Source organism: Apis cerana, linkage group LG9, assembly GCF_029169275.1.
Source record: "Apis cerana isolate GH-2021 linkage group LG9, AcerK_1.0, whole genome shotgun sequence".
NCBI lineage: Eukaryota > Metazoa > Arthropoda > Insecta > Hymenoptera > Apidae > Apis > Apis cerana.
The window spans coordinates 11,195,758-11,206,752 of record NC_083860.1 but is presented as its reverse complement, the minus strand read 5'-3'; the positions used below and the strand labels follow the sequence as shown (position 1 = coordinate 11,206,752).

At 32.8% G+C, this 10,995-nt stretch overlaps 4 protein-coding genes and 1 long non-coding RNA gene across 8 annotated transcripts; 1 reads left to right on the top strand and 4 right to left on the bottom strand.

Annotated features, from left to right (window-relative positions):
• Positions 1-110: 110 nt before the first annotated feature.
• LOC108000537 (proteasome subunit alpha type-3) lies at positions 111-1,506 on the bottom strand. The gene is made up of 4 exons (XM_017060920.3): positions 1,333-1,506; positions 1,160-1,242; positions 596-987; positions 111-511 (listed from the first exon to the last, which is right to left on the bottom strand). Exons 1-4 carry the CDS (start codon positions 1,351-1,353, stop codon positions 243-245), a joined length of 765 nt encoding a protein of 254 aa, XP_016916409.1. The 5' UTR covers positions 1,354-1,506; the 3' UTR covers positions 111-242.
• Positions 1,507-1,802: 296 nt separating this feature from the next.
• Positions 1,803-2,998, bottom strand: LOC108000546 (uncharacterized). 2 transcript variants are annotated; one of them, XM_028668047.2, is made up of 4 exons: positions 2,632-2,998; positions 2,407-2,518; positions 2,182-2,326; positions 1,803-2,068 (listed from the first exon to the last, which is right to left on the bottom strand). In XM_028668047.2, exons 1-4 carry the CDS (start codon positions 2,809-2,811, stop codon positions 1,924-1,926), a joined length of 582 nt encoding a protein of 193 aa, XP_028523848.1. In that variant the 5' UTR covers positions 2,812-2,998; the 3' UTR covers positions 1,803-1,923. The 2 variants fall into 2 exon arrangements, with proteins under 2 accessions (XP_028523848.1, XP_028523847.1); XM_028668046.2 differs by having other exon boundaries at positions 2,182-2,335; positions 2,632-2,994.
• A 201-nt stretch (positions 2,999-3,199) lies between these two features.
• LOC108000539 (odorant receptor 67c-like) lies at positions 3,200-6,201 on the bottom strand. Its single transcript, XM_017060923.3, has 7 exons — positions 5,727-6,201; positions 5,315-5,578; positions 4,734-5,184; positions 4,474-4,573; positions 4,218-4,343; positions 3,925-4,080; positions 3,200-3,759 (listed from the first exon to the last, which is right to left on the bottom strand). Exons 1-7 carry the CDS (start codon positions 5,767-5,769, stop codon positions 3,694-3,696), a joined length of 1,206 nt encoding a protein of 401 aa, XP_016916412.1. The 5' UTR covers positions 5,770-6,201; the 3' UTR covers positions 3,200-3,693.
• LOC108000616 (uncharacterized) lies at positions 5,345-8,231 on the top strand. Of its 2 annotated transcripts, XR_003698369.2 has the most exons (5): positions 5,353-5,486; positions 6,219-6,244; positions 6,334-6,422; positions 6,549-7,481; positions 7,554-8,231. It is a non-coding gene; the product is annotated as an uncharacterized LOC108000616 (long non-coding RNA). The 2 variants fall into 2 exon arrangements; XR_001766584.3 differs by lacking the exon at positions 6,219-6,244 and having other exon boundaries at positions 5,345-5,486.
• Positions 6,464-9,309, bottom strand: LOC108000540 (odorant receptor 13a-like). 2 transcript variants are annotated; one of them, XM_017060925.3, is made up of 6 exons: positions 8,842-9,309; positions 7,579-8,056; positions 7,154-7,253; positions 6,948-7,070; positions 6,722-6,877; positions 6,464-6,653 (listed from the first exon to the last, which is right to left on the bottom strand). In XM_017060925.3, the coding sequence occupies exons 1-6, from the start codon at positions 9,110-9,112 to the stop codon at positions 6,582-6,584; spliced, it is 1,200 nt and encodes a 399-aa protein (XP_016916414.1). In that variant the 5' UTR covers positions 9,113-9,309; the 3' UTR covers positions 6,464-6,581. The 2 variants fall into 2 exon arrangements, with proteins under 2 accessions (XP_016916414.1, XP_028523846.2); XM_028668045.2 differs by having other exon boundaries at positions 6,647-6,877; positions 8,842-9,308.
• Positions 9,310-10,995: the final 1,686 nt, after the last annotated feature.

Here is a 10,995-nt window from a genome sequence, read left to right as displayed (position 1 = left end):
CATAATTGGAAAAAAGATCGCGATATCTTTTTGTAACTAGACAAAATTATGAAACGAGAAAAACAAAAAGATTGTGGTGAAAAAAAAAAAAAAAGAACGTAATTTGGCAATTTTATAAAGAACAGACAATATTTTTTTTATTTAATCCAGTCGTGGTGACAATTATTTTGTTATAGCAATTTGTATATATTTAAATTATAACTTACAATATAAAAAGTATGTTTAGTACTATTCGAATCAATTTACATGTCTTCTGTATCACTGTCTGAATCTTCTGCCATTGCTTGCTTCGCTTTTGCTTCAGCTTCAGTTTTTATATTCGCTGGTATACGTTCGTGTTTTCCATTGGTATGCTTACCAACCCAACTCATTTCAAGTTCAAACTGCTTGTCTTTTAATTCGTCGTGAACTAAATAGATTATACGTGCAGCTTCTTTTACCAATTCATTGCAAGTCATTTCGGATAACTTTAATTTTTCTATTTCCGTTTTTGCGGATTGTTTCGCTTTACCTATGAAACAATATTTTTAAGTAATAGAATATATTTAAAAAATGGAGAAAAATTAATTATTTAAACGTATAAATTAATACTCACCAACAGCGCAACCATAATATCCGTATGAAACACCAGAAGGATCTATCATATACATAGCTGGACCGTCGTGTTCATAAGCACCAAGAATTACGGAACAACCATAAGGCCTAACTGCCGAATACAATGTATAAGCGTGCATGTACATGGAAACTCTTTCGTTTAAATATTTTAAAGGGATACCAATCCCATATTGGGACTTATAGCTAGATGCTTCGGATCTAGCGATTTCTACAATTTGTCTAGCATCAGAAATCAAACCAGATACCGCCATACCAACATGCTGGTCTATATTAAATATTCTTTTATTTGTTCCAGCTTCATAGAGCTTCGAAGTAACTATTTTTTCTACTGCAAATACAATGCCATCCTTTCCTCTTAATCCTATAACTGTTCTATAAATACAAAAAATATATAAATATGATTTTCAAAAAAATGAATGGAACGATAACAAAATGAAATAAAAGAAATTTAGAGATTCTTTGTATAACGATATTCTTAAAGATTGAACAAATAAAGATAAATTAATAAAGTAAATCGATAATCAAAAAATAAGATAGAACTCACCCTCCATTTTCTACAGCTTTCTGTGCATATTCTACTTGAAATACACGTCCGTCCGGTGAAAATTGAGAAGCAGACAAGTCATACTGAAAATCATAAAGAGGTTAGCTTTTATTATTGTCATTAATTAATGGTATTTTAAAAATTTTATTCGAAATTATATTTTAAATATTTACCCCTGTGCCTATAGAGCTCATTTTTCACTCGGTCGTAATTACAAGTACCTCAATATTTTTAAGTACAAAAATTGTTTATACACTTTACGGCGTGAATAGGCGAAAATCAAAACTTGATCGTCAGCTTCGTGTGTTTGGTTAGGTATCAAACTATCGAACCGACATCTGATGGCGACTACGAAAACTTTCAGTAATTTTCAAACATTCATAATGATGACACACGATTTCTTTGAAGAATGAATTAAAAAAATAGATAAAATAATTGTTTATTTATTAAAATTTTAAACATACGTGTCGTTTAAGATAAAAGATTTTTTCCTTCGTTATCTTTTATCAATGTGTTTTTTTGGAAAAGTATATTTTATTTACCGAAGAACATCAAAACATCATTAAAGAACATAAAAATGGCGCGTAAGTAAAAAATTCGAAATTAGAAGAAAAGAACAGGTAATGAAATTTATAATAAAATATTAAATTATAGAAATCATTTATGCACTTTATTCTTCTATTCAAGTAATATTAAAATATTAATATTCAAGTAATACTACAGGTTCTTTCGAAATATTAAAAATTATTTATATCCCTATACTTTCACTTTCTATTTTCTTTCAAGAAATTTTTAATATTCTCCTTTTTGCAAGTATATTCAGGCGGACAGCCATCTGTAACACCATGTTCGATGGCTTTTCGAATTTCTGCCAATGTTTTCTCGTGCATTCCTTCAATTAACAAACCGCTAAAAATATATTCAATTATTAAAAATTGAATCACTTTGTTTAAAAATATTCACTAATTAATTGAAGAAGGAAAATTTAATTTAAAGACACGATATTACTCCAAACTACGTACTGTGGCAACAATTTCATTGTTTCGATGATTATTTCTGCAGCTCTTAAATATTCCTTCGCAACGTGAGGTTCTTCGCAAGCTGCTCTATACAGACAAGTATCTCCCATCAAATATCCCAATGCCAGTGTAACCTCACTTTGGGACACTACGTTTTCTGAAAGCAAAGTTGTTAATTTCGATACTTGAAAATTGATGCAATCCCGATAATAATTCATCATAAAAGACCTTCTTCCAATTCACGCCCTTTGTAACCATGATTTCCTAAATATCCTGCACCAAAAACAAACGCTTTCAATACCAAAAGCAATAACAAATTTGATAAATTTAGATTCAACACCTGAAACAATCATGTTGAATTAAATTAAACGTCGAATACTTTATTTATCTTACAATTTCTGACGAGTCTACCTTTTTATATATTCTTTCAATAAATTTCTTATACCATCTTACCTGGCTGCTTGTCGAAGATCTTTGCACAAGTTCCTTCGCTATTTCCATCAACATAGATCCACCGTGTTTCTTATTACTCGTCTCTTTAAGAAATTGAAACTCACGATTGCCATCCGCATTTCTGGCAAAAACTCCACAACTCACCAATCCAAATACAATCAGAATTCTCGCGTTCAACATTTTTCTTCGTCGTTTTAATACGAGCAAAACTAAACTATCCTCGTTAAAGAATTTAAAAAAAAAAAATTCTACGCGATATTTCAAACCAAATTTTCCATCCTACGAATATATTATGCAAAAAATTCTTTTTTTGCAATTTCTTATGGAGAGAAGGATATCGTACATACCACGACACGATGTATCGAAATGGCATCGTGCTCGATGGGAATGGTAATTTTTATAAGGCCGCATTTTGTCTTGCCATCAAACCGTAAACTCTTATCTTGTTGTGTATCGAGCAAACAGTGGCTCGTGTCACTCTCTTTTCTCCCATTGTGATGCTTTTCCGCACAGAATCGTTTAATAACGTTTATTAACTAAACGCTAAAGCAGACTTTCTTTCATAAAGATCGACGGAAATAAATGGTGAAAGCTTTACGACTTTTACTTTATCGAGACATCTTTGCGGATATTTATTTAAGAACAAAAAGAAAAAAAATATCCTTGATCTTGGGTAAGAAATTTCAGCAAATAGAATCGAATGTTTTGTGACGAATAATATTTGTAATGAAAATAGTTGGGCCAATAGATAAAAGTAGTAGTTTTTAATTGACGATACGTAGACTGTTTGATATCAAATATTCATCGATCATAGCGTGTTTACGGTTTGTCCATAAGCGATCGATTAGAAATGAGAGTTAGTCAAATATTCACCCAAAGTTTGTCGAGAAGAAAAATAAAAAAGAAAGAAAGAAAGAAAGAAAATTATATCTTCGAGCTTCCTCGAGAGGACGCTCAATCTCGTTAATGTATTATTAATTTCGATTTATTGCTTAAAATATTCCTATAATAATCATCGAATCAACGGATAATTAAAAAAAATATATATATAATATTCTTCATTCAATATTTTATGTTATCTTTTACCGCGTATAGAACGGAAAGATAACGCATCGAGGTTTTCAAGACCTGGAAATAAATACAAAAAAATTACCTGTTTCTACGACACAACAGAGAATGATTCTTTTTTTCTTTTATTCTCAAAATTGCGAATATAAAAAATAAACAATAAATTATAATAAATATAAGTGTTGACAGAGAGCGATGTAAATGTGTACATGTTCGCACACTCACCTCGGAGAACAGTTGCAGAGTGAAGGAACAAAATCTGCCTGCTGTTATAGTTAACGGTGACTTGGCACGGCACATGATAATTATAAGCATTTTTGTGATATTTGGGGGTAGAGTGTACCATTCGGTATTGTACGCGGCGTTAACTATTTCCATGCTCTGAAATCGCAAATATCCTATGAATATTCAAACTGTATGTTTATACCTCGGTGTTGAATAATTTTTGTAAATTAGTACAACAATATTAAACAGAGAAGTGTCGATTTAATTAATTTCTCCCTTTAAAAACGATGTACCTCGACTGAAAGTCTCTCGCCCACGTAACAATACAAGTATAATTGCAACATCACGTAAAATACATAGACAAGCAGGAACATTAATTGGAAAAATAAGTATTCTTGCGCTTCTCCACTGCCAAATGACTATAAGTGAAATTAAAAGAAAAAAAAAAAAAAAGAAAAAGAAAGAAACATGTTATTTTACAATATCCAGTCACTTTCATCTTTTTTTCTTCTCGTATCAACGTAACAAATTATATATTTCTCTTCGTACCATAATAGCCTGGAAACATTGAAAGCACAATTGCACGGTACAACCCAGTATCTGAATCAGAAGCATCACGTTGAAACAATTTTCTATCGTTTCCGCGAACCTTGACGAAAAGCAATAACATTTATTCTCCTTATATATATAGCTCAATTAAGTAATAACCTTATTTTTTTTTCCTCTATATAATATAATTTACTAAACAATTTGAAAAAAAAAAAGACAAGAAATTTTCTCAAAACTTTTTTCAATAACACTTAACGAACCTATTGATATATTCGTGCCTCTGAACGATTTCTTTCAATCTCGTCTCCAAATCTTTTTTATCGTAGGTCGGTAATCGGCTGAGCTCATTTTTTATACCCGACAGTTGTCCGCACACGTGCAAAATCAACATGGCCACGAAAGTATCAACGGCTGTATACGAAGTGGCCGCATAAAGAGCGCCCACAAGTTGGCCAAGCAGTGTCAACTCATAATTCGGGCTTATTGTGATGTCATAAGGGAAATATGCACGGAAGAGCAATTTGTTTTCGTTGTATTTGACGGAAATGTATCGTAGAAATACGTAAAAGACGACTACAATGTGGCACATCACTGTACTTCTTATTATAGTGTTCCTAGTGATGTTCGCGATCCTCGCCATTATCTTTTGTTCAGTTTTGCTTGTAACTTTGATCCAATCGTTGGTCATACAATTTAGAAGAAATTTCAATGCTTAGAAGGAAATATAAAAGAAAAAGTGGTGGATAGAGTATATCTTGTTATGCAAGTTTTATATATATATATATATAATAATTTTGCAAGAATATTAACTCGTGAAATACAATGTGAATGTAATACTTACGTTTACCATTGATCCAAAAAGCGATAGTCTTTAGAAGAGAAAGTGTGATAGTGATATTACCCATTGACAGATTCTCGATCACGAGATTAAAGTCGTTCGAAATTAACGAGAGATTGATGGTTTGTGGGGCGCAAATGAAACAAAGCATCATTAAGAACGGTATCAGAACGAGGTAATTCGACGCTTGATTCCATTTTCTCTCTTCTGGCCAAATACCGATGAACTTCATTGTGTAATAGTTCCATCCATACAAATACTTTAAATCTAATTGTAATATTTGACAAATTCAACTTTTGAATCGATTATAAAATACGTGGTAAAATGAAAAAAATTTTTTTCGTATGAGAGAAAATAACAATTTTTCTTTCTTTTTTTTCTGAATATTTAGCTATCGATTAATCTGAAAAGTTACCTTTTTGAATATTCATTGAAGTTTTTTCCCGTAAGTGAACCATATTCTGCTCTCATATTCAAAAAGTATTCTGTCGTTATGTTTCTTAGCGCATATCCCCTTCTCATGTTCAGAAAATGCATCGGGATATCAATTATTCATGAATATCTAGTTTCCAACTGCATGCTTAAATCGAATTTATCGTTATAACACGTTTGATCGTTGCACATATTCGTTCGTAATTATTCATAACCTTGAAGGAATAATAATAATAAAAAAAAAAAGAAATAAGAGCATTGCTCGCATTTTTTTTCAACTTTCTTAATCCATATCGTTCTCTTATCTTGAACGAGCTTTCGTCGTCGATAGAAATGATCGAACGAAATAAAATATTTCGATAGAATTACTTTTCAAGTTAGTGATATTATAAAATTTTTTTTAAAGACATAGAAAGAAAGGAAAGAAAACGAAAATAAAAGATGAATATAATAATATCAATTTTTTTTTTTTAAGCTTTAAGTGATTCGAAATAAGAAAAGGTAATCTTTCACTTGTTCACATTGATAAAAGTATGTTATATCTGTGTTATATAATTTTAAATGTTTTTTTCTTTTTTTTCTTTTTGCAGTAAAGATCTAAAGCAAAATCGAAGATGATCGATGAATCGATCAAACGAAAAGGAATTCTTTTGTTACCATTGTTATTTCTTACAAAAATGTGAGTTACATTTTTTTTCTTTTTTTTTTTTTAATCAGGATATACGAATCATATTTATAATTATTTCAATACATATCAAAACGTTTACTCGTATAATCAGAGTGCTACATTTTTTTTTAATTGTAGAGACAAAAAGAAGCAATCGATCATCCCTTCGTGTCATTTCTCTTCGACCAGCCTGTCTTTCATGGCCAGTAACACGGAAAGATATCCAGCTGATGTTTTCAATACCTGACGGAATTGAACCTGATTGAAATTGAAGATTTGAAATTTTCAAAGAATCCGTTTTTTCCACTCACAGCGTTGAAAAATTCAAGGGAGAACGGGCTGAATTTTCCAGCTGTTATTTGAAACGACACGTTTGCACGGCGTATCACGATCATTAATAAAACTGCTCGTCTCGATGGTAAATCGTACCAATTGCAATGGTACGTTGACTGGCCAATACCTGTGCTCTGAAAAACCAGTATTCCATTTTTCTTTCGGAGAAGAAAATACTAAAATATTAGTTGGATAAAACACAACTTCTCCGAGAAGAGTTTCTCCCACGTAGCAATAGATGAAAAGATGAAGCATGGTGTAGATCACGTGTATGATGAAAAATATGATTCCAACTATCGGCACATCCGCCTCCTCCCGGTCCACGGACTGGAGGGGAAAAATTTTGTAATTTGTAAGAAAAATTCGAAATCGAAATCGTTAAAAAATTAACAATATCGAGTCGTGCGTACGGTTATCATGCGATATCCGGTCAAGCAGAACATCGCCGTGCAGATTAACGTTTGTACGAGCAACGTGATGTTGAAACAATCCTCCACTATCACGGCAAACCTTCGAAACGAATCATTTTCTTCAAACAACTTCGATCATCCTCATAACCAATCTTTCTTAATTGTGAATTGTCTCCAAGGAGACAATTGATCTCGAATCTCCTTTTTTATTATTATTATTAAAAGAATCAGAAAATCGAAAGTTATGGAATCTCGATCTTTGCACGATTTTTTAATCTTATCACCCATCCGTCATCGTTTCGCACAATTATCGAGCTCCCACTTACCGGTAATTCTTAATTTTAATTTTTAATTTAATTTAATTTAATTTGATTTTGAAATAACAATTACCCGCTTGCAGACAATATTGAACAATATTAGCAAACCTGGACAAATGGTTGTGCCTGTTCACGATGGATCCGAGACGTTCCTCGAACGTTTTGTAATCGTTCCTGCTCGTGGCGTTGACCAGGTCCTCGAGAGCGGTTCCAAGAACGGTTAATTGGCCGCACAAGTGTAACACGAGAACCGCAAGGAACGTGTCGAAGCAAGAATAGCATATCGCGGTTAGAACCGTGCCCGTCAATTGGCCCAGCCAGGTGATCTCGTAATTGGGGCTTTTGCTCGTCTCGTAAGGGAACGTGGCGGGGTGAAGCAACCCCCCAAGATCCGCTTCAGACGCGTTCTCCGCGTTGCTCCAAATTTGAAGGGAGACGAAGGCGAAAAGCATGAAATACGTGAGGGTGGAGCAGACGATCGATATAGTTCGACTGATCCTCGCGTTTCTCAGCATCGTTTCGCGATCTTGCTCGTCGATCGGCTCGCTCCAATCGGCCAGCATTTCGCCGAGCAGTTGGGTAAGAGCTAAACGAAAGTTTGCTTCGATGTATCCAAGATATTTCTGGTTAAACGTTGCGAAATGCTTTGTTAAAATTGTTCGATTGCGCAACGGCTGATTAAAGTTAATTTATAAATGATTTTTGTAATATTTGTAATTTTAGAGAATTAATTAAAAAGTTAAATAAAATAGAAAATCAAATCGTCGAATGTTGAATTATTAAATCGTTAAAAATATGGTATATTTTTATTCTAATTAGAGAAAAGTTTGCTTGGATGTGTCCAAGATATTTCCGGTTTTAAACGTTGTGAAACGTTGTTAAAATTGCGCAATAACTTAATTAAATTTAATATTTGTAATTTTGAAGAATTAATTAAAAAGTTAGAAAATAGAAAATTAAAGGATTTAATCAAATTATCCAATATTGAATCATTAAATATTATGGTAGTATATCTTTATTCTAATTAGAGAAAAACGAACGTTTGCTTGGATATATCCAAGATATTTCTGGTTAAACGTTTTAAAACTGTTCAAATTCGCGTTCAATAGCGAATAGGAAATTAAATTTAATTTATAAATAATTTTTATAATATTTATAATTTTGAAGAATTAATTAAAAAGTTAGAAAAAGTTAGGAAATTAAAAAATTTAATCAAATTATCGAATATTGAATCATTAAGTAAGTATATATCAGAGAAATTTGTTTGTTAATTCGATCGTGATCGAATCTTAACTTCAAATAGCGGGAAGATTGTATAAAAATATTTGAAAAACGAATATCGATTGTCGGATGGAAAAGATTAACACTCACCTTTTTTATAGTATCGCAAAACTATCTGCTTGATCAGTGCAAAAACGATCGGTATATTGATCGACAGATTTTCGATTACCTCGTCCAAAGATGTCGATTTCAGTATCAAATTCGCCGTTTGGGGGGCGCAGATGAAGGTAAACGTTACGAGAGTCGTGAACCAGAATATCAGGCTCGACATCAATCGCGAGTTTCTCGACATTTTCCTCGGTTCTGGGTATACGCCCAGCAACGTCAGATTGAAACGATTCCATCCCATAGCGAAGTCCATTCTTCCTTCCTTTCAACAATTTCTTCTAAATATTTCGAACGATCAAAACCAACTAACCATATTTTCAGAGGAAAATTTCACGAAAATTTCACCAAGTTGGTATAAAATTTCGATTTTCAAATTGCGAAAATCTTGAAAAATTATCACGGAAGGATATCTCGATTATTCGCCACGCTTCGACGCGAACGATTGGATGAACGAATCCTCCGCGCAACCCTTTCGTTTCGTTCATTACGCATTCCCGCAATCGTGCATCCGAAAACTTTTCCCTAGTCGAAACTTTTAATAGCCGTAATCTGCAAGTTTTGTTTCGAGAACAACTCGAAACGACACCTGTAATTCGAACCGTTTCGATTCGAAAGAAAACGAAAAATGAAAAAACTTTGTCCGTCTTACCTTTGTTCTTCGAGACGTGTAGACGAAACAGGACTTGGACTTTCGTGTCGAGAGATTGATTAAAAAAAAAGAAATGTCGAGTTCGAAGAGATAGTTATTGAAATTGTCGATATATTTCCCTATCAAGAAAGAGATATCGAATTTTATGCAGTGATCACAAAGAATCTTAAGGTACGTGTATTTGTTCTAATGTTTCTGCTCCATCTATCTTGCTACACAATATCTCTAATCAGTATTTACGATCGTTAAAAGTAAAGAAAGAATTCGTCCCATCGCTGTTTTCAGGATCTAAAAATCAGCAAGATTCGATTCCTCTCTTCGTGTGAATTATTTCGAAAACGTGTATAAATATGCTTGATAAAGTATACATACAACGTTGAACATTTCCATGGAAAAAGTGGTGAATTTTGAACGCAGTCAAACGCAATGGGCGAGCGGATTTGTTCACGACAAACACTTGGCTTCGAATGATGGAATTCAATTCGACTTGTACGCGCAATCGTTCATTTCACTGAAAAATTAATTCCTTTTTTTTCCATTTTTCCCCCCGTTTTTTAATTACTAGCTATTTCTATATACCGATTAAAATTTCCAAATCGAGAATGAGACGATATCAAAATTTATCCGAATTTCTAAATACTAAAATATACTCGGATTCCAATTTGCATAGAAAATGAGACAAGATAAATATAAAGAATGTAAAATATACGCAAGAAGTTTTGATAGAAAACATATATTTATGATTAAAAATTGTAAATTTTTTATCGATTCATAAAGTATAAGGTTATGTATGGATATCGGATAAATGGCCTCCACAGTTTTTTTATTTCTCCATGATCGTTTTGCACAAATGTGGCTGAATTTCGTTGATACAGCTTTAGACTTTAAGAAACTCGAAAGAAAAACGACGTTAAATTGCACGATCCCAATTCTGCTCACCAAAACGGAAAATTACACGACTAGGAAATGACTCGTGCAGTAATTGAATTGTTTCTCGAGTTGTACGGCATGTGGCGCCGTCTTGTTGAAATCACGTGTCGTCCATATCCATAGCTTGCAATTTAGACAGAAAAAACAGGATTATTCTGTCGCGATAGCGTATATCATTAATCGTTATTGCCTGACCAGCCACATTTTCGAAGAAAAACAATCCTATAAAGCCCCAAAATCTGCATGTTGTAGATGCATTTGTCTCTCAATTTCATCATTCTAAATTTAGATTTTCTGAACCCCAAATCCTCAATTTTTTCGATTAACCTATTCATCAAGAAAATCATCTCATCGCTGAAGATTATTTTGTCGGAAAAATTATTATTTTTAAAATATTGCTCAATGATGAAAACGCTCTTTGTTCTTTCATTGAAACGCTCCATTTTTAAAAATCCTGAACCATCATCAGTTATCGCGCTGTCTTTTTGTTTTCTTCGTTGGCAATACTTTATTGCGCAAATGGCGCGAAATTCAAATCTTGCGTGAATTTGGAACAC